A 25,586-nucleotide genomic window follows, 5' to 3' on the forward strand; every position below is an offset into this window, starting at 1 on the left:
TTTGCAGCAGCAAAGATTAGCTTTGTCTGTTTTATTTAAGTGGAATAATATAGTGTCTAGCTTATTTTATCATTACATTTGTGAGATACATTTAATGTTGGTATATACATTGCAATTTGTTCATGCAAATTGTTTTATAGTATTCCTTTACATGGAAAGACTACAGCATTGATTTATCCATTCTCTTATTGATGGACATTTGAGTAACTTTCTTTTCTTTTTTGCTTCTGTTACTTGTCTTTTGGTCAACACATGTATTATCTTCTTTAGGGTTTATACTTAGGAGTGCAACAAGATGAGTCAGAGGGGTAGGCATATGAATGTGTTCAACTTCACTAGGTAATACCCAGCAGTTATCTAAAATGGCTGCACCAATTGACATGACCAACAGCAGTACATGAGAGTTCCAGTTACTTTACACCCTCATCAACCTTGGTGATTTTGTTTATTCTTACCATTCATATTTCCTCATATGTTCCGCCTGTCAACTTCTATAAAAATCAAACTGGAATTTTGACTATATTGAAACGTATAGATTAATATGCAGAGAAGAATTAATAACATCTTTACAATATTATCTTCTACTCATTATAAATGTACAATCCTCTGATTATTTAGGTCTTCTTTAATTTCTGTCAATGAGGTTGTGAAGTTGCCTGAATTTAAATTTACATAAATTAACAAGTAATGTATCAAATCTCCAATCCTTTGTGACATAAGCTAGGACAGAACTTATCTACAGAAGACTAGAATAAGGTCAACACATAGGGAGGCTAGGACAGAACTTATCTACAGAAGACTAGAATAAGGTCAACACATAGGGAGAAGCCAAGAGGGACAGAATCAGTGATCTAGTCCCTGACTTAAATCATTCCTGAGACAAAATTCTCTGCCTTTACTAGATCTCTTCTTTAACTTTCTAAATGTGAATCTATAAATTCTTATTAAGTTTCCTTTAGTTGTTTTGAAGTCATTTGCAATGAAAGAGTTCTAATATAGGGACTTCCCTGATGGTCCAGTGGTTAGGATTAGGCACTTTACTGCCATGGCCCTGGGTTCAACATGGTCAGAGAACTAAGATCCCACAAGCTGTGCAGTGTGGCCAAAAAATAAATAAATTAAAAATTACAACAACAAAAAAAAGAGGGAGAAAGAGTTCTAACATAGACATTAGGGACACAGAATTGAAAGCACCTGTTGACTGGCTGAGTGTGAAAATGAGGGAAAAGGAGTCATGAATGATGCCTGAATTTTCAGCTTGGGCAAGTAAGTGGAATGTGATGCTTACTCACTGAGAGGCAAAACTGATTGGGGGCTAATAAATATGATTAGTACATATCTGTATACATTGCAGGCTGGTGTATTCATATGAAGATGTCCAACAGGCAACAAGAGCTGCCCTTGTTGCTCTGGGGTGGAGTTAGCTGATGTGGGACACATCAAGTAGTAACCAAGGCCACAGGAGCAATGGGAGCAGCACATGGTATTTGCACAAGATGTGGGGTGTAACTCTCAGCAACATATACACCGAAGGTTCCAGAAAGGAGATTGAGGAGAGGCCAGTAGGAGGAAAACCGTAAGACTTCACCTGGCAGCCTTTAATACAAAGGACCAAAATTTACGTATTTCACTGTGGTATAACTTCCCTATGTTTCTATGTAAAATTCTGAACGATGGCTGAAAGACAATCTATCTTCATTTATGTTCTTTTAAAATCTGAGGTTTCCTGACACCTTATATTTCTTTCAAGTAAAATAAAATCTACCCTACTTCTTTCAAAAGATTAACTTACACTATCTAAAAGAAATAACCTCTTTTCATCCAACAAGTTGAAAGCTTGAAGATTCTACAAAACAAAACTTGGAGAGCAATTGAGGAGGAATGTGATGTTATTTAAGAGTAGAGCAAATATGTCATAGGCTTTTAAAAGCCATCCTGTACCTCTGGATCCCTCTGAAAGCCTGTCAGAGGGAGGCCATTTTCTGAGCCATATGAATGCAGCTGCAATGCTAACCTCATTCCTTTCCTACAAGTTATAGCCTGCTCCACACAAAAGGATTAACACTATTCCACAGCAACTATAAACGCTGTAGCATTTTATGTAATAATCCCACAAACATAATTGAGACCAAAAAACTTATCACTGCATGTTTTTTCAGTTATGTCAGTCATATTCCCGAGGTTGAATTTTTCCTTCAGATTTTTTAATCTTTATAGATTGAATAACATTTTGTTAAAGAAGAAGCCAAGTAGAGCATGTAGTCTTAATTTTGAGATTAGATATCCAACTATTTCAGCATTTCAGTATTACAATGTATCTGAAACATCACTGAAAGTGGCTGAAGCTGCTTCACTATTTTATCTTAAAGGTACTATAAGAATGCTTGGAAAAGGAAATGGCAAACCACTCCAGTATTCTTGCCTGGAGAATCCCACGGGCAGAGGAGCCTGGCTAGCTACAGTCTATGGTGTCGCAAGAGTCGGATATGATTTAGTGACTAGACCACCACCATCATAAGAATGATGACAAATCAGCAAATCTGATGAATCTGGTCAGCTGGTACTTTCCTGAAACCTAAGAATATGCAACATACTTCCAAGGACTTGCAAAACAAATAATATATTCTAAAAGATAAATACTCTATTCAAATTTTTTTACCTTTATTTCTGCTCCTTTTGATTTTTTCTGCCAATCCCACACAGTAAGCATATGCTCATTGGAGTCATCGATAACACATAAATGAACACCTGAATCCTAAAGAAAAGTCAGTTTAAATAAGGCATTTAAAAATCTTCAGGTAAGACTTACTTTTTAAAAAGAAATACATTATGAAAACCGCCAACATTAAGATAAATCCAAAATCCTTTAAACTCATGGTTCCTTGAAATATAATGAATATACTATTTACTAAGACTGTATTTTCTTCAGAAATATGATTCTTAATTTTTTTTTCATATTTCTAATTTTTTCTGCTAGGTTGATCTCCATTTGCTATCTAGCCACTTCTACTATTAAGAAATAGCAAATAATTAATTTTGAGGCTAGTCCATTCTGCATCTTCAAGTATTTTCTGCTTTAAAGTGTTCTGACTGCTTTTAAAGTATTTTCCTTTGCAATAGATGTGAAATGTATATAATTTTATAACTTTGGTCCTAAATTTCGGTAAATCTGTTGGAATAAGCTACGGGAAAGTTTGCCAATTTTAGTTTTCCATGATATTCTTGATTTATATTAAAATGAATAAACAAGATAAATAAAAATGTAACTAAATTCTTTTCTATTTTCCTGAAACTATTTTCATTCACTAATTGATGCCTCCCAGAAAAAGAACTGTGGATGATATTAAAAGATTATTTTTTTTCCTAGTAGCATTTGTAATATATACCTTATGATGTCTATGGAACAAAGAAATACTGTGGTGACAAGTGAGAGTACTGAGGAAGGGCAGAGCTTACTCTCTTCTCTTTTGCCTTCTCTTACCCTGTATTGGAATGATTACCTGAACTAGGAAAAGTCAGAGTATGAGGCAATTCAAGATAATCTTAACATTGTAACAAAGGTATCAACAAGAAGACAACAGTTACTGCTACAGAGATTTTAGTGGGTAAAAAAGGTAGTAAAAGTATTTCCCTTCTCTCTGCTCATCTCCTTTTTTCATCTCCTTTCTCCTAATTCCTGATTCATGAGAACCCTTGACATTCAGTGCTTGTAAGGTAGTAAAGTTCCTGTATCCACCCAAATTTATACTTCTGCTATAAAGATGTCCCTTCCTCCTCCTCCTCTTCCCACAAAACAGCCATAATCCAAAACATAGCTGCTGATAGTTAGGAACTGAAGAGATAATGTGAATGCATAAATATATTCTAAAGTAAGAATGAGGCCCAATAAAATCTGGAGGGATATTTGTGTTTGAAATTAAAAATTATGGATCCTAAAAATATAGACGTTCTCCTGTATGGTCTATAACAATTACATATAGTTCAAGAATAAATAGAATGTTTAAATGAGCAACATCTTATTTCATTCTCCCCAGAATAAAGTATCAAGACTTAGGTTAAGATTGCTAGATGCTGAATTTTAAACTTAAATATAAAATCATGCCGTCATCAATTCAGAACCAAAACAATTCATGATTTTAGTGAGCACAAAGATCTGTTTTCTTTGCCACAACATGACATTAAGAAAAGACAATACTTGTGGCAGAATTGGCCAAGTTTCATGTCTGTAAATTTTCTAAATAAAATAGACCTCTATGACTCAAGCTGAATCAAAAACATATCCTATTACTTGCTTCAATTTTACTATGCTATGTATGCATTCCTTTAACCATTTCCTGCTATTACATTGGAATTCTATTTCAGGCAGAATAAAATAAGTATAATTAAGTGTAATATACTGGATCTTATCGAAACCAAAGTCCTTTAGTATTTCAGTTAAAATGCTGGCCACTGATAAGCAACAGCTAACATCTAATTTTTCAATTCAGTGATCACATTCTATGAACACACACACAAAACTGAGCTTAAAATCTTTTCTGTATCTTTGTGCGGCTTGTTTACTCCGTTAAAAATTGTTACTTACTGCTTTTGAAAAATCCAGGCATCCTACTCCACGTTCAAAAGTTCCAAGTCCAATAATCTGCAGTGTAGAAAGACTAACTGAATCCCACACTCTGACATGGGGTTGCAGGGGCTGCAAAAACAAGGGGAAAAATACAAGATAGCAGGACTTAACTAGTATTTACATAGATGAAAATACCACTCCTACAAGAACTGTTTGCCATCTTTAAAAAATAATGATGGATGGATAAATATCTAATAAAAAATAGCCAGTACATTTACACATGCGCCCAAAGAATCCTGAGCAGGTATTTTCTTCTCATACTACACAAATAAGGAAATGACAAAGTGATAATAGTAGCAGCAAATGATCTGAGTATCTAGTATGGGCTATATACTATTCTAATATGTCACATGCATTAATTTATTTAATTCTCACAGACCCTGGGGGTTAGGTGCTATTACAATCACCATTTAACAAATGAGGAAACTGAGACAGAGTTTTTTTAATTAATTAATTTATTTTAATTGCAGGCTAATTACTTTACAATATTGTGGTGGTTTTTGCCATATATTGACATGAATCAGCCAAGGGTGCATGTGTTCCCCCCTTCCTGAATCCCGCTCCTACCTCCCTCCCCACACCATCCCTCTCGGTTGTCCTAGAGCACTGGCTTTGGGTGCCCTGCTTCATGTATCGAACTTGCACTGGTCATCTATTTTACATATGGTAATATACAAGATTCAATGCTATTTTGAAATAAGAGATTTAAATAACTTGTCCATAGTTATCCAGCTATTAAAAGGTAGAGACAGGATTCTAATACCAGCAAATCTGCACTGGAAATCCTGCTTTTTGCATTACTTTCATTCCTGAGAAAATAATACTTAAAAAAAAAAAATCAGTGTCCAAAAAATTGCTAAGCAAATAGCCCTTAAACTGAGTTTAGAACTGGAAGGAGTATTAAAAGTCATCCAATATAACCCCTCCAACTATTTTCTTTAAAGAAACCAGGCAGAAAATGTTATTAAGTAGAGTCATATACATGCTAACAGTCATCATTAATATTCACCGCTGATCCTTATTAATAAGGGATTTGTCATGTAAGCCAATAGTATTAAATAACTGAAAAATCTTAAGTGCTATTTCTAGTCATATATAAAATCAGTTATAAAAAATCATATATAAATCACATGTAAAATCATATTTAAAATATAAAATTAAGGGATCCATCAATTTAGGATAATTATAGTACATTCCAGCAGACTGATAAATTATTCTATGCTTAAAAAAAGAACTTTAATAAGCTTATCAGTTCTCCCATTCTTATAAGTAAATAGCTTCCTTAGGGAGAACACTTATTTTTTGGAAAGGAATATTTTAGTGTGACTCTTTTGTTTTTTTTTGAATGTTATTACATTTTATTATTTTTTTCTCTACTTATACTAAAAATTCCTTAATAGTTAAATTTTAAGAGAATGAAATAAATGAGTCAGGGTTAAATACAATCAATTCCATCCTAACAGCAATATCACCTGGTACAGAATGCATAAAACTGTGCCACTCACCCTTCCATCCTTATCCACTCCAGCTATCTGTCCAGTTGCAATCCTAATTTTGTCAGGATGTATAGCAAGGCTAAAAAGCAGTGTTAACAACAATTTTAAATACAGGAAAGACGAAAAACAGCAGAAACATGCCTCAGTATCAACATTTTTCAAACAGTTCTTAATCATTAAAAAAACTCAATGTGACCCATTTGTTTTATTTTCTTTGGCTAATCAAATAAACATCAATTACCTATAGGACTTCTTTTCTAAGTTTTCAGCGGTATTTCTGCCTTCTTTGTTAAACTGAATTACTAGAACACTAAATTTGAAGAAAATATCTACTCATAATTGTGGCATGATAAATTTATCATGTGATCATGATAAAGGAAATTGTTTCTTTCTAGTCTTGCACCTAGACATATTTACATAGTTTTATTACCGTGAAGATGTAATATTACATTGTGAAGAGTTTAAATGTTGGAAAAGAATGAATTTAAGCAATAAATAGAGAATATACATTTTTTGGTTTTGGTATGTATTGCTCATTACTTTCCAGAAGAAAAGTTATTAATTTAAATTGTTATAAAGAAATAAAAATGTTTAAAAATTTCACTACAACTTCCTCATATTAAGAATTATACCTTTTAACATGCCTTGATAATTTGATTGGTATAAAAGATTATCAGTTTAATTTCTTTTATTATTAAAGAGGCTAGAGTTTATCAATATGTTGCTTTAACTAATGTTATTTCCTCTCAAACAGTTCATATCCTTTGAAAGAAAAATGAAAGTGAAAGTCACTCAGTTATATCCAACTCTTTGCGACCCTGTGGAATATACAGTCCATGGAACTCTGTAGACCAGAACACTGGAGTGGGTAGCCTTTCCGTTATCCAGGGGATCTTCCCAACCCAGGTCTTCCGCATTGCATGCAGATTCTTTACCAGCTGAGCCACAAAGGAACCCAAGAACACTACAGTGGGTAGCCTATCCCTTCTCTAGTGGATCTTCCTGACTCAGGAATTGAACCAGGGTCTCCTGCATTGCAGGTGGATTCTTTACCAACTGAGCTATCAGGGAAGCCCATATATCCTTTACTGAGATCAATTACATTAAGAGTTAATATCTGAACCAAGCACATATATTACCTAATCCAGCAATTTTACTTTTTTTAATATAGATCAATTACATTGAGTTAATTAAAAATCTAACATTAACATTTTGCCATATTTAATTTAAATCTTGAACATTTAAAAAAGCAAAATTGCTGGATTAGGTAATATATGTGCATGGTTCAAATATCAAAAACTATAAAAACACATATGAAATTCTGCTAAAATCTCATCTATGTGGCTATTATCCCTACTCCCTGTAACATCAACCAGGAAATCGCTGTAATCAGTTTCTTTTTATTACTAATTCTGAAAAATTTTACCTATGTGAAAGTCAAGATAAATATTTATCTTCCACCTCCTTTTTTACACAAAGGGTAGAATACTACACATTTTCTTGTTCTTTTATACTTAGGAATGTATCTTAGGGATCTTTCCATTTAATACACAAACACTCTCCTCATTCTTTCTTAATTTTATTGAAGCATAGTTGATTTACAATGTTGTGTTAATTTATGTTGCACAGCAAAGTGATTCAGTTATATATATGTATTTTTTTCTTTTTCACATTCATTTCCATTATGGTTTATCACAGGGTACTGAATATAATTCCTTGTGTTATACAATAGGACTGTGCTGTATATCCATTCTATATATAATAGATTCCATTTGCTAATTCCAAACTCCCAATTCTTTTCTCCCCAATCTCAGCAAGTCTATTCTCTAGTCAGTAAGTCTGTTTCTGCTTTTTTGTGTCATATTTTAGATTCTAAATATGTGATATCATATGGTAATTGCCTTTCTCTTTCTGACTTACTTCACTTAAGTAGGATAATCTCTAAGTCCTTCTAACCTCATTCTTTCTTTATGGCTGCATGCATACCACAACGTTACTAGTCTCCAGCTAAAAGATATACAGGTTCTTTCCAACCTTCACCATCAAAAATGATGTTGTAATAAGTAATCTTGTACATGTATTATTATTCTAGTGAAAAAGACAAAGTTTTAATCATCTCTAAAAGTTTAACAATATCTATATTTTAAGTCTAATGTATATTAATTTTTTTCTAGGTATAGATATAGTTGCCAGAATAGAAGATTTTAAATGTTGGAAAATAATGAATTTAAGCAATAGGTAATCATGGTTAACTTCAAAGTAGTAAAATTGAGTACTTCAAAAGCACACCAAGCATAAAAAAGGAGTTCTCACATTTTTATGGTTCTCACTATCTTACAGTTTGATCCTTATTCAGCTATGATTTCCCTTTCCTCCCCAAAGTCTGAAGTTCAAAACTTACCTACATAAAATAAATTATCAATAAATATTAAGTAACCAATAATCACTCTCAGAAGTATGTAAAAGTCTAGTCTGCCACATATATCTGATGTTACAGGCCAGAGGAAAAAGTATAAAAGATCTGGGAAAGCAAAAGAAGCCCCCATCAAAATTTATAGATGATATGTTGCAGGTACCTATTGATGCAGGTTTCACACCAACTATTTTGAAGGCCTATAAGTCTTTTTTATTTTTGAAATCTATCTACAGGATGTCCATAATATCCTTAAATTCTCATTTTTCCACAAGAAATCATTTCCAATAAAAACCCAGCTTAATAAAATACAAAAATAAGAGCACGAAATTAAAATATATATATATTAAATGATACCAACCATTTTACACAGTCTGTATGACCCAGGTAGTGCCGTTGAGTTCTCTCTTCATAATTAAATAGTACTACTACTGATGCTATGAAATAAACAATTTCCCCGGTAGGAAGAAGGTAAACATTAGCTCGACAATCCTTTCCTCGATAACCGTATCTTAAAAGAAAGAGTCAAGGTTTTGAACAAACGTAACTTTCAAAATGTTAAGTAATTTATTAATGGATATGTAAGGGAATCAGTATAAGAAAAGAGGACTGGACTGGAACTATAAAACTCATGTCCTGCCATTAGCCCTTGTGCAGTTCCAAGACTTTTAATATGCTTAAATCTTAGTTTCCTCATTCAACCAACAAATACATATTGAGCTCCTAATGTGTATCAGGCATAGAGTAGAACATGCACATTTAACAAAAAATGTGGGCCTGTGTCCCTGGAGTTCATGCTTCTCAAAGGTAACAAAAATTTACACCAAGTATATTATTAGAAATTGTGGAAGGAAAAACAACAGGATGCTAGGAGAAAACATAAAAGGAGGATCTAACTTAAATGGAAAGAGAAACAGAGAAATCAAAAGAAGGGCTACTTGAGGGAATTTCCTGGTGATCTACCAGTTGGACTCTGTGCTGTCACTGCTTAACCAGGTTTGATCCCTAGTTGGGACCTAAGATCACAAAAACCGCATGGTGCAGCCCAAAATTTAAAAAAAAGAGCTACTTGAAAAAGTGACACTTATACTTGACCTAAATGATGAATAAGAGATAGCCAGGCACAGTTTGGTATAAGCAGAGTACCTGCTAAAAAAACTGCAGAATCACAGGATTGGTGAGTTTTCTCAAGCTGCTGCTGCTGCTGCTGCTAAGTCGCTTCAGTCATGTCCGACTGTGCAACCCCATAGACAGCAGCCCACCAGGCTCCCCTGTCCCTGGGATTCTCCAGGCAAGAACATTGGAGTTGATTTCTGCCAAAAGGAGGGACTGATTCAAGGAGTGGGAAAGAGGATGTAAGAGAATGGAGGCAAAAAGCAAAGTTCAAACTATAAGTTTCTTCTGCTTCACTGAGAATTTCTTAGTGTCTAAGAGAAATGAGACTTCCTAAGTGAAATAAGGAGCACTGTTTCATATACTCATTTCTAAGAAAATGTCTGGTCGTGAAGAAGTTAATTCTCAAATTAGAATCCACCTTGCTAATTTCAGCTCTTAATAAGATAATTCATATTATTTCAAAGGTTACAAAACGCTTAACTGATGTTTCCTTATTTAATTCTTAAAACAGACCTGTGAGGTAGGGATTACTGACCTCTTTTTTGGAAGAAGTAAGGTTCATTGGGGGTAAGTGGCAGAGCCAAGACTCAAAACACCAGCCTTCCAATTCTAGTCTGATGCCTCTTTCACTACACCACAAGCACCTGCCTCGATGTCCATGGAATACTGCTTACCCTATCTGAAGATATTAATTTTGGTGCTTTTAAGTTGCTAACAGCAGTATACACAAAATATGTGAAAGGATTAGAGATGACATCTCTTTACTTTCTCAAGTGGTCACTGTTTATCACGTTTACTTGACATAAAGATAATTTTGATAGAGGTCAGGTAAAGTAATTTTTCTTAAAGACAGAGCAAACAAATTTGCTGTCACAATAGAAAAGGATACACCCACTCCAGTTTGAGCTTCTCAGGAGGCAGTTCTGTTCTGATGTCATCATAGTTGTCAACATCAGAAGGAATGAACATTGTAATTGGTCGACCTCGCATAAACATTTTAATGTATTCTCCTTCTGTTGAAACACAAGAAAAAATTTAAGACAGATGTATTTGAATATTCATAGACAAATGGATTATTAATATGATATAATAAAAACAAGATAGAAAATAGCTACTTCAGAATTCTAGTCTCATTATATATAACTGCTTTTGTATAAATACTAAGTTCAAAACATCAAAGAAAAAAATCACTGGTTATTCCTTAAGTGAGAATAACTTTTCATAATTAAAATATAATTTATCTGTAAGTTGACACATTTCAACAAGCAAGTCAGGAAAGTTGAGGTATAAAAATGCAAGAGAAAATAATTTTGTGATGGAAGGTTCTCTGACAGTTGAAAATAAGATTATCAGAGTACTCGGACAACAACCATGTCCGCCACACTACCTGATCAACCTACTGACAGACAGACAAAAAACCATGGCCACAGAACACACCATGAGTGGAGTCAGACATCCCCATAAGTCAAGGACAGAGAGAGAGAGAGACTAAGCACTCTGTTACACAGAGCAGTGATCAGAGATGGAGGGAAAGATGACCAATGTCCTTCCTTTCACAACTGTGCCTACAATCAGCCTTGAGTTTAAGCAATTAAATTCAATTATAATACACTAAAATCTTAAAAGACAGTGCTAGGAAATAGTTTTCTAGTTTGCAGCATAGGTAATATAAACATAACAGCACAAACATCTTTTATTTACATAAACCAATAGCTGCCTGTAAGATCTGTAAGAGTCTAAAACTAAAAATGTTAAAAAGACAACTCCAGAATCAAATCAACATTTATGGCACACCTTTTACAAATGAAAACAATACTTAAGTGAACAGATCAGACTGTTTAGAAGTCTTAAGAAACAAAACAAAAACACCCATCCTTGGCTGACCTACATACAGACAGGTTTAATAAATGTTGATGGTGGCTGTGAAATGTTTACAAAAGAACCTAAAAGGGAAGGAGAAAATAAGGGACTGAGTACAAATGCATAGGCACTGTCTAGAACTCTCTAACTTGTCTGTTATGACAGGAAAATCATGTTAGAAAGTGTGATTATCAATCAGAGGTTGAATCAACCTTAGGACTTCTAATAATGAGCAACCTAAGCTATTAAGGAGACGTGCAGATAATTCAATAGCTTATGTAACACAAACCATGAAAGCAGGAGGAAAAAACCCATTTGCTGAATGTTTGTAAGTATTTCTTCAGAGTCAGACTTTTAAATTGTACTTGCTATGGGTGAGAAGTTCAAGTTATTTTTATCATTATTACAGTGTGCTAGGCCTCAGGGTTTGATCTAAGAACAGGCTAAGACCTCCCACGCCACAATTTTTTACCACCACATGATGTATGTCTCTATTACTTTTGAATCTAAGAGTGGGCTCTGTTTCCTGAACTTTGATGATAACTAAATGATTTAGTTATCAGCTGTAACTATTTCCCTTCAGCAATCATTTTTATCTGCATCTCCTTGTCATTTTTTGTAAAGTCCACGTTCTTCTAGGTGTCAATTTGTTACATAATTTTCCCTCTAGTTGTTTGTTTTTTTTTAAAGAAAATAAATCCTTAAAGGGAAATATCCTGTCCTGTGGAATTTCTTCCAAGGTCATTCACTGGTCAGAGGTGTATAGCATAAATCCTTTCCGAATGGAAAAAAATATTTCATAGATGTTTCTATTGCCAGTTAAAAGAGACTGTATATCCAGCAAAGGGAATGGGTTAGGACAGCATCAAAGGGAAAAAAGTGCCGTCCTCTGCTAATAGGGGCTTCCCTGGTAGCTCTGAGGGTAAAGCGTCTGACAGCAATGCAGGAGACCTGGGTTCGATCCCTGGGTCGGGAAGATCCCCTGGAGAAGGAAATGGCAACCCACTCCAGTATTCTTGCCTGGAAAATGCCATGGATGGAGGAGCCTGGTAGGCTACAGTCAACGGGATCGCAAAGAGTCATACACGACTGAGCAACTTCACTTCTGCTAATAGAGACAGCTCAGAATACTGCACTGATTCCTTCAGCAACTGTAAAGCAGCACAAGCAACCAGGTATAAGCAAAGTAGCTGTATCTATGCTTGCAAACTTTTCTAATATAATATAAAAATGGCAATGCATGTTAGGATGGAAATCCTTTTCCTGTCTATAAATTGGCGATATACATGTTGTAGGCCGAGTATATATCTAGACCCTGGGAACAATTCTGGAAACTGAGGGGGGCAACACATTACAGTGGAAAAGAGTGTGAGCTTTAGAGAAACACTGTCTGGGATTTGAATCCCAGCTTTATCCTCTTCCTAACCATAAGAGTCTGGCCTCATTTTCCTAATAAATAAAATGATAATACTACTTACCATTTGGAATTCTGACTGGACAAATAAGATACAACACTGTAAAAGTATGAGGTCTTGACAAGTATTTCTTTCCTTCCCTTTGGATTTGTAAGCATTCTAAACACTGTCTAGGAACTGCTTATAATACATGATTCAACACTCTATCATCTCTCTTCAAAAGCTTTCAAGTGACTGTCCACAGAACAGCAACTGCAGGCAAATGAGCTAGAATTCTGAGGGTCCTATCTGGGCCACTAATACAGGGGTCACAAGTTCAAGTGTCTAGAGGCCCAGGCAGGAAATGCAAATTGAGAGCCCTGGGAGCATATGGGATGACCAGTTAGGGTGGCGGCACTGGTATCCTCGAGGCCCATCTTAGGGAGGCAGCAGTTAATCAACCTCAGGAAAAATGTGGGCCCAGTGCTGCTAGAGCTTCTCATTTTTCAAGAGAAACAGAAAATCTATAATTTATTGTGAAGTCTCCCAATTTTTAAATGTTTACTCCTTTGCCAAAGAGGGAGAATACCATGTGAAAACACACTTTTGGCCTACATAGAGCTCACTAGTTTGCAAACTAAGAAGAGTCTTTACCTTGGGAATTAGACAAAATATATACATGAAGAACCTCTTTCTTCCTCAATCACTAGTGAGTCAAATTCTCAATGCAATCATTTTGAGTCTGTCAGGTTTCTTGACCTTATAGCTAAACAATTTAGCTGTTTTACCCAATTGCTACTTTCTGACTGTCCTCATTGTACACCAGCATGAAAGTCAAGGGGGAGAGAGGGGCCAGGGGACTGGTCAAAAAAGAGTATGAGATCAGTAACATTAATTAATATATTAATAAAGTCTGGTGGTCCAGAAATGTGAGAAAAAGAAATGATTAAATTATCTATCTCTTGATAATTAGTAAGCACAGCATAGGGATATCTGTATTCAATAATGAAGCTGCTGTTTTCTGAAATGTAATTCATCTCAACATTTTATCTACTTTGACACTGAAAATTCCTGGTACTGAGAGGGTGGCTATACAGTATAGTGGACAGAACGCAAGCTTTGTGATAAAGGCCATCCTTATCTGAATTTAAGCTTTACCACTTACTACCTTAGGCTCAAATAAAATAAATATTCTTAATTAAACCCGATCAATGATAGATAGCTTAATTATAAAAGAAGAAATTCAGGGAATTCCCTGGTAATCTAGTGGTTAGAACTCGGTGCTTTAATTGCCACAGCCCAGGTTCAATACCTGATCAGGGAACTAACATCCTCCAAGCCACATGGTGTTAGGAAAAATTAATAAACAAAAAGAAGAAATTGTGTAGGATATTGTTAATAAATTTTATCAGTTCATTTCTCTAGATACACATAATGTTGGAACTGGAAGAAATCTTACAGCTCACCTAGTCCAAACACCTATTGTTACAGAAGGAGAAACCAAGGCTCAGAAAGGTCAAATGAGTTCCTAGACTGTGTCCCAAAATGTCTATTACTTAGAACTTGTGAAATATTTTCTTTCTCAACTATTGTTCTAGATCTGCACAATTCGAAACAAGAGCCACTGGCAGAACACTTAGACGGCAGTTAGTGTGAACTGTGACATGCTCTAAGTATAAAATACACACAAGAGTTTGAAGATTTTGTGTGGAAAAAAAAAAGTAAAACATTTCCTTAATGTTCCTCCGTCCACACCCACGCCTCCCATCCCCCAGCTTCATGATATGTGGAATCTTAGTTTCCTGCAGAGGAAGTAAACCCGTACCCTCTTCATTGAACGCACAGCATCTTAACCACTGGGCTACCAGGTAAGTCACTCATTAATGGTTTTGTATATTGATCACCCATTGATATTCTGAATATACTGGATTAAATATATTAATTTTGTTGTTGTTGTTTAGTCACTGAGTTGTGTCTGACTCTTTGTGATTCCACAGACTGTAGCCTGCCAGGCTCCTCTGTCTATGAGATTTTCCAGGCAAGAATACTGAAGGGGGCTGCTGTATCCTTCTCCAGGGGATCTTCCTGGCCAAGGATTGAACCCTCGTTTCCTGCATTGGCAAGTGGGTTCTTTACCACTGAGCCACCAGGGAAGCCCAAACTTATCTTACCTGTGAAATTTTCTTTTTTAAAAATGCTGCTATTGGAACATTTAAAATTATATGTGCTTTATATATTATATTTCCATTGGACAATACTGTTCAAACAGTGGTGAGGTCCTTAGGCTACATAACTCCAATTACCTGACAATGTAGCTTACTTATACTTATAATCCAAATAGTATTAGTTTGAGCCCTGAATTTCCAACAATAGGAAATCAGAGTATGAGAAGAAAAATATGTTTCTGCTCTATTATCTTTTGGAACAGTGAATGTTAGACAAAAATATGAAATACTGTTATTTCTATGTCCTTCATGCACACCTCTTAGTCCTCGCCCTTCAGTCTCCTCACGTGCTGTTAACTCTTCTACTTTAGCATCTCCCCTGGGCTGTCTATCTTCCAAAGTACTCCAAATTGCAAAATGATCTTTATATTCCCTAACCCAAACTTTCTGGGATAGTTACTCTCAGGTGTTCTGAGAAAAGTATTGCTGAAATGATTCATACTGATATAAACAACTGGTTATCAATATTATATGCTTAAAAGATGCTCATCAAAATTTATTAATCTTTCACATATTATAACAAAACAAAAGGAAAAATTCAGGAAAAGTATAGAAGAAAATTGTACTCTTATCCAAGACTGTTTCTTTCCGTGCCCTTTTTTTAAAAAATAGCTTTCCCTATTTCTGCACCTAGAGATATTAAAGGAAAAAAAAAAAACCTTTCAAAGACAACAGCAGCAGAGCTTCAAGGGTTTGGACTATGATTTGTACTTACTTATGTAATGGGCACTACCTGTAGAAGCCTTCTGACCTTCTAGAATGCTTACAGTTTAAAGCATCTTTTTCCCAAAGTTTTCACTTGAGAAATTCATTTTTATTTGCATTTTATGATCTTTAGAACTAAAAGGCTCCCCGCTACAACTGAATTTGGGTTTTATATTTCACTAAAATGTGGCAGTGTGATTCTATCCAATTTCAGCAAACAGAAAATTTCAGAATCTTTAACTTGAGCTTTTTCTCAGAAACTACCAGTTCTACTCCTCCAAACCACAGAGGTATAGAACAGGCCAGTAAACAAGATGCTAGAAATATTGTCCACAATTTTATGGTAGAAAGTGACAAAAACCATTTAAGGAAAGCTAAAATCTTTTCTTAAGACAAATTTATTTTTAAACAAAATATTTCAAGTTTTAGACTAATATTTTTTTTTTAATTCCAATGAAACTACGTAATTTATAAGGATCTTTGGATTTTGAATAAGAAAGTTGATATATGCTGTAATAAAATCTTAATTTCATTCCTTTTCAAAGGCCTTGCTATAAAAATAGATCATAAAATGCGGACTGCAAAATAAAAAGGATAGTCATAAATTTAGGATATATAATCAATTTAACCTTATTTTGCACATCAAAAAAATTCCTAGTTGCTGTGCTTGTCAAATATTATATAGTTAGTTTTACTGGCTTGGGCAAGAACACAGGTCTGAAAAATTTGACAAAATGCTAAAACCTTAATTTTCCTTGTTTTATAGGTAGAATTCTACTAGCTGGTAAATTTTATTGAATTCTTAATTACTGATACATGGGGGTGGGGTGAGGGTACACAATGAAGATATAAAAGATGTGAACCTAGACTCTTAGGAGCTTACAACAGAGACACATAACCAAATCTTATGTATCTGCTGGTCAACACATACTAATTATAGTAATAAGTCAATCTGTAGTTAACTGCTTTCTTAAATCTAAACCTCCTTTAGTCAGATTTCTCTTTTTTTTTTTTTTTTTTACAACTGTGACTGTAATAGAATTACTTGAAAATATCAGATATGGGAGTTTGCTTAAGCATTTCAGATTATTTTTATTGTGTGAATAAGGCTTTCTTTGGTAAATGGGAAATAAATCTATTCAACACATAAGGCACACAAAACTTCTAAAAGATTTGCTATATTGCTGAAACATTTCTAAACTAAGAAAAATATGGTTTTTAAAAAAGTCTCTCAAATCACTCACTTATATCTCCAGGAAAAGTTATCTTTTTTTTTTAAATATGGAACGCTTCACGAATTTACGTGTCATCCTTGCGCAGGGGCCATGCTAATCTTCTCTGTATCGTTCCAATTTTAGTATATGTGCTGCCGAAGCGAGCACAGGAAAAGTTATCTTAAACACTAAATAAGTGAAAAAAATTCTTCACTTTATCTGAATATACCAAGTTGGATTTAATTTTTTTAAAAAAAGAAACTCCAGATATCAAAATATTTATCCCTCTAGCTCTTTCCCAATTAACTACAGTAGAAAGAGAATCAAGAGGCCCAAGGAGAACAATAAAAACTTATCTATAAAATTTTAATTAAACAGGATTGAGAGACTTCAACTTATCTTTAATGTTTTCTTTCCTTTTTTTTTAAAAAAAGGTACTTCCCCAGTGGTCCAGTGGTTCAGACTTTGTGCTCCTAATGCAGGGGGCATGGATTTGATCCCCGGTTGGGGAACTAAGATCCCTGGTTGGGGAACTAAGATATATCACATGGTATAGCTGGGTGGGGCGGGGGTGGGGAAGGTGAATTAAAAAAAAAAAAATCTGAGTCAAATAAAGCAAAAATGTAAAGATCTAATAAATTTGGGGGTCAGTAGATGGGTGCTTGTATTATTTGCATGTATTTTTAGAAAGATTAAAATCTTTAAAAAGTTTAAAAAGCATTATTAAAGGAAATAATCAACAGAATATTTTTGGTGAAATTGTTCCTTGGACAATCAACCATGAGTATGGCTTAGAAATGTGGTATGTGATTCACTGTGTCTTTCCCTACACTCTCATATATGTCACTGATGATTTGTACCTCTTTTCTGCTATGCTAATCTTTTCAAAGCACTTCAGGAAAACAGTAACAACTGATAGAACGAGCAACACAACATGGAGTCTGGTTGTCATTTCCAGACAGAATGGATTTCTAACTCTACTAGCTCAGTTAACCAGCTTGGTTAAGGAATGAAGATTTTCCAGTTAATTGTATTTCCTAGTTTAAATTAAAAAAACAAAACAAAAAAGTTCTACCTACAGTTGTGAAAATTCAGCATGGGTGAAACGTCTTCAAACACAGCAAAATAAATATGTACAAGACTAGAAATTCTCATGAAAACTCATATTCTCCATGTTCTAAGGGGGTGTGCTAAGTCACTTCAGCTGTGCCCAATTCTTTGCAACCCTATGGACTGTAGCCTGCCAGGCTCCTCTGTTCATGAAACATACTGGAGTGGGTTGCCAGGCCCTTCTCCAAGAGATCTTTCCAACCCAGGGATTGAGCCTGCATCTCTTACATCTCATGCATCAGCAGGTGAGTTCTTTACCACTAGCATCATCAAAGTGGGGCAGTCGGGGCTTTTCGCTCAGCTGAAAATAAGCAGAGAGGATGCCAAAACACGTATTCTAGAAGTTGGGATGATTTGTATTTTAAAAAATTGGACAGCCCTGAAATACCTTTTAATCTAGACAACTGTCACTAACAACTAGAAATCAGATCTCTGCTTAAAAAAAAAATTTCCAACAGAGAAGAGGTCCCCTCCTTTTTGGTCTCTTTTTAAATACAGAGATTATACTTAGACAAAGCCAAGACCTAGATATCTAAGTAATACTTATATATTGTATTTAACATATGCCAATAGGTAAATTTTAGTAGTGAGTGTATTTTTTGGAAGTGCAATATTTGGTTTCCTTCCCCTTCTGCTTATTTACACTTAAAATAGATTTAAGGTTAGCATCCTTCTTTCTAACTTCTGGAATTGCAAATTCTGGATATTATCTTGGAAACAACAAGGAAAGATTCTATCTGTAGCTCAAGGGCTTTTAATTTCTTTGGTTTGTTTCAAACTGCACACCCTCTCAGCAGGTGACAATATACCTCCTCTTAGCAGGTAACATAATACACAAAAAGTTGTCAGTAGGACACTGCTACTCTATATTCTTGCAGTAAATTTTAGCTATGTTTTCAGATACAATGCTCCGTTTACACAGATGTGATCAGGTTGTAGGACAGAACATGCCTGGAGCCAACAGGTCAGAAAACAATATTAAGCACTAAGCAAAAGCACCTGCAGTCAAACTCTTTAGAGGTAGATTAAACATGAGTTAGAGAAGATATGAGAGGTTGTCTTCCATTTTCTATTTGTTGTGAGAAAGAACTTTCAAAAAGTGATTAAAGAGACTCTTGGCAATATGCAGTCTAAGCCAAAGTATGTATCAGGAAACTGAGGTCCAAGGTCCCAAGAGGCAGTGAAAACCTTATTAACAGATGAAGGATGTTTTATCTTTTTTCATAATTTCCTCTGGCAAATGAAATTTTTAGTTTCTTCCCAACCAACACTCATAACTGTAGTCACTGTAACATTCTGATTCTTTAAACTTCTGTGATTCACCCCTAACTAGGTCTCATGCTTATTATTCTTATGCTCTTTCCACTAAATAACATTGCTTTCCTTTCCTAAGTGAGGTGTCTAATGATGCCTCTCTTGCTTAGAATTAATCTATATTCTATAAGTGTAGTGGTTGACAAATACAGAATTGTATGCACACTATGATCAAGGACCTCCATGCTGCTCCTAACACAGCAAGAAGGCTCTTAACTCAGAGCTTATGTATTTCCAATTTTCCCTGCTCATGAAATTCTTTTCTTTGGATACCCAACTGTTCACTTACTTCCTTTCAGGTAACTCAATGTCACTTTATCAGAGATGTCTCCCCTAACCACTCTATATAAAACAGCAATTCTCCCCTCTCCTTGTTCTTCCTCAATGTGTATTACTTCCTGACATGTTAAATAGTTATTATTTGTTTCTTATAGGTAGAATATAAGTTCCAGAGTTCAGACAATATGGTATAGTACACCTAGATGAGCAATTGCCCTGTGTACATCCCATTTCACCTCCTACTGCTTTCAACCATGGTTTACTTTCTTCAAAGTGCTGATGAGAATATGCAGATTTACTGCTCTTTTACTTTGCTGGGCTTAAAGAACACAGTCCTTTCAGGTCAAGCTTTCTCTGCTACCACTCACTTATGTATACCAAATGTAAATCAGCTTGTTCCCAAATCAAAGCAGATGGCTTAGAACAAGTCACACTTGTCACTGTCAAAAAAGAGCTAGAGAACTAATCACATTTAAAAAGACTATCCAAAAATGAGATATTTTAAATAACTAAAGTATAAGAAAATGTGCTGTGAAATATATTATGCAAAATGAATACTAAACAATCTACAACTTATATCAAGTGAAGACCATCTATTTAATGCTCATCTTTTCATCTTAGCTCCACATATTTAAGTGCAAAGTTTTACTGTTAAATTCATAATAATAAAAATTTATTTGGTACTATGTGCCACGTGCTATGACACTTCATTATCTTTAATTTTTGTAATAATCCTTTGAGGGTTTTTATTGTTGTCTCAACTATAAATAAGAAAACAAAGACAAGACTAATTAATCTGCTTTTGATCACAGGTTAAGTAAACGGTGAAACCAGTCTCGACTTCAACTACAGGTGTTAAAGATCTACACTATGTTGTTTGTTACACATCTCTACATGTAAATTAAGATTTACAGGCAACTCAAGCATAACTGTCCAAAACCAAACTATTCTTTTCTCCACATCTATTCTTCCTCAAATGTCTTATTTCAGTAGATGCCTCTTACCCACTTTCAAGCTGGCCTTCATAGATTCCCTCTGTTCCTTACCTCTCATACCCTACCTGCAATCTCTAGAACCATCTACTTCTCTCCACAGGCTCTGCTTCAGTCAGACCTGAATTAGGTAACAGGCTGAAGTGTAAGAGTTCTCCTTCAAGATACACTCTAATGATATATATAGCTGATTAAAGTGGCAAAAGAACAGACTCAAATTTCAAAAATAAGGCTTAATGCAAGCAACACTTGACATTATTAAATTCCAACATCTGGAACAATTCTGTCCATAGAATTTTCTAGGCAAGAGTACTGGAGTGTTTGCAATTTCTTTTTCCAGGGGATCTTCCTGACCCAGGGATCAAAACCCCATCTCATGTTTCCTGCATTGGCAGGTGGATTCTTGACCATTAGCGCCACATACAATTCCTGTAATAGAATTTAACTGATTTTTCTATATTCTTTTTCAGTTTTTCATTCCATCCTTTCTTCCTCACTTTGGTGATCCTTCTCTAGCAAAACTCTTCCCTTTTAAATACATTTACTTATCTGCCTATTTGGATGGTTTTGAAAATTGTCACCAACACAAACCACTCACTTATGACATACTAAGCATAAGTTAGTTCCCTTTTCCTTCCAAAGGGCATACCAGGGCATGACAGAGAGGCAGCCCTTTCTCATTTACCATAGCTATAAGGATTGTTATGAAATGTAAGCTCTTTAGCAAAACATGTAATAATAGTAGCACCTTTTTATAGGTACAGTGTTTTCTGTTTTTAAAGTACTTCCATACATACTCAGCAGTCTTGTGAAGTAAGCTTTATAGTTACTATTCTCAGATTAGAAAACCACCCAAAGATGTTGCCATTTTGCCTATGTCACAAGATTGCTATACAACAGAGACAAATATTAAACACAGACATTCTCCATTCACTGCTCCTTCCACTATCTATCATTATCTCTATTTTTTTTTTTTAATGTTTTGGCATATAGTAAGAATTGGCTTTGTAAATAAATTTTCACTTTTCCTTAAGGTATTTCAACCATGACTTAATCTGTACTTAATTAAAGAAGAAAGAGAAAAATAAGACCTAACTGAAGTAGCAAAAATCAACTTTATTTAGAATTTCTACGTAAAAACAAATGACCCAAAGATTACAAATACTTTTTTCTTAGTAGAATCAAAGAAAGTAAAAATCTATAGAAATCAAGTTAAATCTCTTAACAAAAATTTTAACCACATGGTATATGGTTAATATAATAGCCTAGAAAAATAAAGATAACTATGACACATAGAAATTAGCTGTAAAAAGCATGCACAGGAAGGACATGCTTTTACTTAGAATAGCATGCTTCAATTAAATTTGCAGGCAATTGAGGGAGAATGTAAAACTGATGTATAAATCTTACCTACTTTGCAATTAAATTAAATACACATTTACAGAAAGTCTGCTCTCCTTTTTTGGGTCAGAACAAGCCAACAACAGCAAGTAGCCAGAAATTACAATTAATATAAAAGAAAAATTTAAGAGGAAATGGATTTGCTAGACTCATTACATTTTAAGTCTTAGCTTCAAGAAATGAGTGCTTATTTGCAATGAAGTTGGCAAGACAGGAAATTGAGTTAAAATTTATCAATCTTTTAAATGGCTTTTCTAAGTACTTTTCTTTTTTTTAAAGGGGGGAAATTCCCCTTGGTATTTTATACCTCTTTGTGATGATATATTTATTTCTACTGTTGACTTTGACTCTTCAGAGCTCATAGAAGTGGGAAAGTATTTGGATTCACTAGTTCAAATTACCATATTTTCTTCATTAAGAGGAAAGTCAGGTAGTATAAATAATGAAAAGCCAAATAAGAGATCTAGAAAGAAATTAACTAAGCAGGCGACCAACTGCGTAGCTTATTCTTACCTTGGCTGTTTTTTTCACGGGTTGACATTTTTGCTGGTTGAGACAAAAATGACATATCTTACAATAAAAATTAAGAGATTTTCTTAGATGATTATAAAATACGCTTCTTTTTTATTATTGTGAGCTAATAAATAAAATACACTGAATGAAAATAAGTCAATATTCTTATCAAGAGGGAAAACTTAACTGATTTAGAAAAAATTTTTAAAAAGGATTTTTAATTTACCTTGGTTGATGATGACATCTTTATGCCTACAAAAGGAATTCAAAGATATTTATTTCATAACCTTATTTGGCTCACCATTATAATCACCTGAAAACTGCAAAAGCTTTAATGTCTAGGCTACACCCCAAATAAATCTGCAAATGTGAAATTCAGGTATCAGTATTCTTTAAAGTTTCTCACTACTAATATACACTGTGTCATAAAACAAGGAATATTCCATTAGGATCACTTCAATAGTAAAACATAGAAAGAATTTATGAAAAATACTCAAATTTTATGACATTATTGAGATTTATTATGAGTTGAGAAGTATCAACAGGAAGACATAGCCTTTTTTAAAGAACACAAAAGAAAAAATGTACTTAGAAGAAAAAAAGATATAAATTATAAATACAGATTTTTAAAAATGATTCAAACAAGGCATATAACTGTACATGCAAACATGATGGTAAAAGAACTAGTAATTTTCAGATAGAAGTATAATACTCACTTGTCTGTATTTTTTATAACTTTTGATATTAATTTTGATGTTGAAACTGCCCTCAATAATTTATTACGGCTATCATCTGAATTTTCCCATGAATTATGTGACTTTTCAGCTGTCAGTGGTCGTTTTATGCTGGAAGAAACATATTAATTTATTAGAGAAAAATTCTATGCATAGCAATGACATGTAATTGACAGTTTGAACAGAACATATAAGCAGCAATTAACATTTTCTTAAAGCTAATCCAGAAAAGAGAAGGAATGATTAGTTGAAAGGTTCTGTGCTTGGATGAGTGAAGGAGTTAAACAAGGCAATTACCAAGTCTGTTTTTTAATTTTTCACTATTTTTCAGAAGATTCACTAGAATAAATAGTACTAGATTTTTAGAACACCCATTTGCTTAAATCTGAATAATTACTCTCTCATAATTTATGAAATTGTGTGAATTTGTGAAAAAACTTATTCACAATCATGACAAGGCTGCTATTTCATTTTTTATGTCCTCATGTAATTAAATTATATATGGTACAAATGACAATTTCTAAATAATTGTGGTACTAAAAGCAAAACTCTTGTTTGTATCTCTCAATTTTACCCATGATCAGAAATAAAAACATTTTAATACAGGAATGTTTTGATATTATCAAAACTAATCCCATATATTTATAACTGAAATATTTTGATTTATAAATGATTTTTTTGCTGCACTGTTAACTGCCCTACAACTCATCCAGTCTTCAATACATCTTGTAATAGTACATTCAAAGAGAAATTCAGAATGGCAAGCACATTTCCAGGAGACCTTAAGAAGCTGAAAAAAGAGATCTGGGACAAAGAAGATGCCAAGTCAAATCAGAACCTTGAAGAGATTGATAACAAAAAAGCCACCTTTAATCACACACAATCCAAGGCTGCAAAACATTAATAAGCTATATCCAAGAAAAACTCCACATTAGATCAGACAGAAGAATTACAAACCATTAAGATAGGATAAGAATCTGCGTGAGACACATAAAGCATTTTAAAAATGTTAAACATGCATCAATCAAGTGAAGGGTGTTGTGTTTTCCCAAATTTTCCATTAGAGATTTGAGGCAAAATAGTAAGCTAATCAAATAAAAATATATTAAAAATCTTTTAGGAATGGATGTCATTTGTTTTTATTAAAATCCTAGCCAGTTCTGAGAATGGTTTAATATTTTCCTAAGATTTCCAAGTGGAAGTGTGATGGTAAAATATATCTATACCTAATCATAAAGCTTGAATCAACATCCCTAAAGCAGGCAAATTTCATTAAGTTGGTCTAAATATTTGATTAGAAGGCAGCTGTAGTGCTGAACTCCCAGCATGCAAGTTTAGATCCCCAATTTAGGCTCACACACATTGTTAGATCGTTTCTCCCTTCTCCCCTTCTCATAACTTTAAAATATTAATTATTAAGACACAGAGAGAAGCCCTCAAGCAAGCCTTTAGCATAGAAAAGATTAGGAGAAATGAATTGAATTCTCTACTCAAGCAAGAACTTATCCTCCCAAAACCCAAAACTGAAACTGAGATGCAGTCACAGTGAAGAGCCGTATGTTGTGAAGGGCTCTGACAAGCTGAAGGTTGTAATGATGCCAAAATATGGTGAGCATAAAAACACATGCAATTTTTTATCCATGGCTATAAATTTATGCATATATTTTTAATATTCTGTAATTTTAAAATGTTGCTTTGGCTTTAGAGTAGGTTACCTTTGCCTTCCTTTCATCTTTATAACTTATCTTTTTCCTCAAGTTTTAACTTATAGATTTTGACTTTAAATTATCATTCCCCAATGAGTTAAAATACAGATTACTGCCACAAAGAAGTGAGGGGAAAAAAGTCAACAAGTTTTTCTCTTAGAATCCATGGATAGCCAACTTCTTCTCAAGTCACAGAATTTAGGGATCGTTACAACCATTCCCTAACTCTGTACTTGGGGTCAGTTAAAACCTTTTGGTGGGAGTAGAATTCTTGCTTTCTTGAGTTTGCCTGTGTATTTGGAGAGGCTGTGAAGAGGGCTGGGGAGAAGGTGATGCTCGAATTTGTGCACTTTGATCATTAGAGTGAGAGTCCTCTTTTTTCTCTCTCTGTCCTTGTGGTTTTTCTTTCTTTTTTTCTGTACCACTGTAAAATAAAGTATAACATGGAACAACACATATTTAAACAAAAAAGATATCAAATGATGGAAAA

The 25,586-nt window shown here is 34.2% G+C and overlaps 1 protein-coding gene and 1 non-coding gene across 17 annotated transcripts in view; both read right to left on the reverse strand.

Moving 5' to 3' along the window:
- The window catches only part of EML4 (EMAP like 4), a 153,686-nt gene that overhangs the window by 41,256 nt on the left and 86,844 nt on the right, over nt 1-25,586 (reverse strand). For 5 of the 16 annotated variants that reach the window (XR_014082500.1, XR_014082499.1, XM_081591993.1 and 2 more), the window contains exons 4-11: nt 25,347-25,520; nt 23,373-23,501; nt 22,883-22,908; nt 10,539-10,662; nt 8,895-9,044; nt 6,130-6,199; nt 4,583-4,693; nt 2,660-2,755 (exon numbers count right to left, since the gene is read on the reverse strand). Coding sequence is in view for 11 of the 16 variants with exons in the window: in XM_081591993.1 (XP_081448119.1) it covers nt 2,660-2,755; nt 4,583-4,693; nt 6,130-6,199; nt 8,895-9,044; nt 10,539-10,662; nt 22,883-22,908; nt 23,373-23,501; nt 25,347-25,520 (880 nt within the window). In the remaining 5 variants the exon portion in view is untranslated. Of the gene's footprint in view, nt 1-2,659; nt 2,756-4,582; nt 4,694-6,129; nt 6,200-8,894; nt 9,045-10,538; nt 10,663-22,656; nt 22,690-22,882; nt 22,909-23,340; nt 23,502-25,346; nt 25,521-25,586 lie in introns of all 16 variants that reach the window. The other 11 variants (XR_014082498.1, XM_081591991.1, XM_081591989.1 and 8 more) reach the window with 5 other exon arrangements.
- LOC145503999 (U6 spliceosomal RNA) lies at nt 17,109-17,215 on the reverse strand. Its single transcript, XR_014051992.1, has one exon. It is a non-coding gene; the product is annotated as a U6 spliceosomal RNA (small nuclear RNA).

The sequence above is a fragment of the Giraffa tippelskirchi genome, chromosome 4, assembly GCF_054371585.1.
Source record: "Giraffa tippelskirchi isolate mGirTip1 chromosome 4, T2T-mGirTip1v1.2.pri, whole genome shotgun sequence".
NCBI classification, from domain to species: domain Eukaryota; kingdom Metazoa; phylum Chordata; class Mammalia; order Artiodactyla; family Giraffidae; genus Giraffa; species Giraffa tippelskirchi.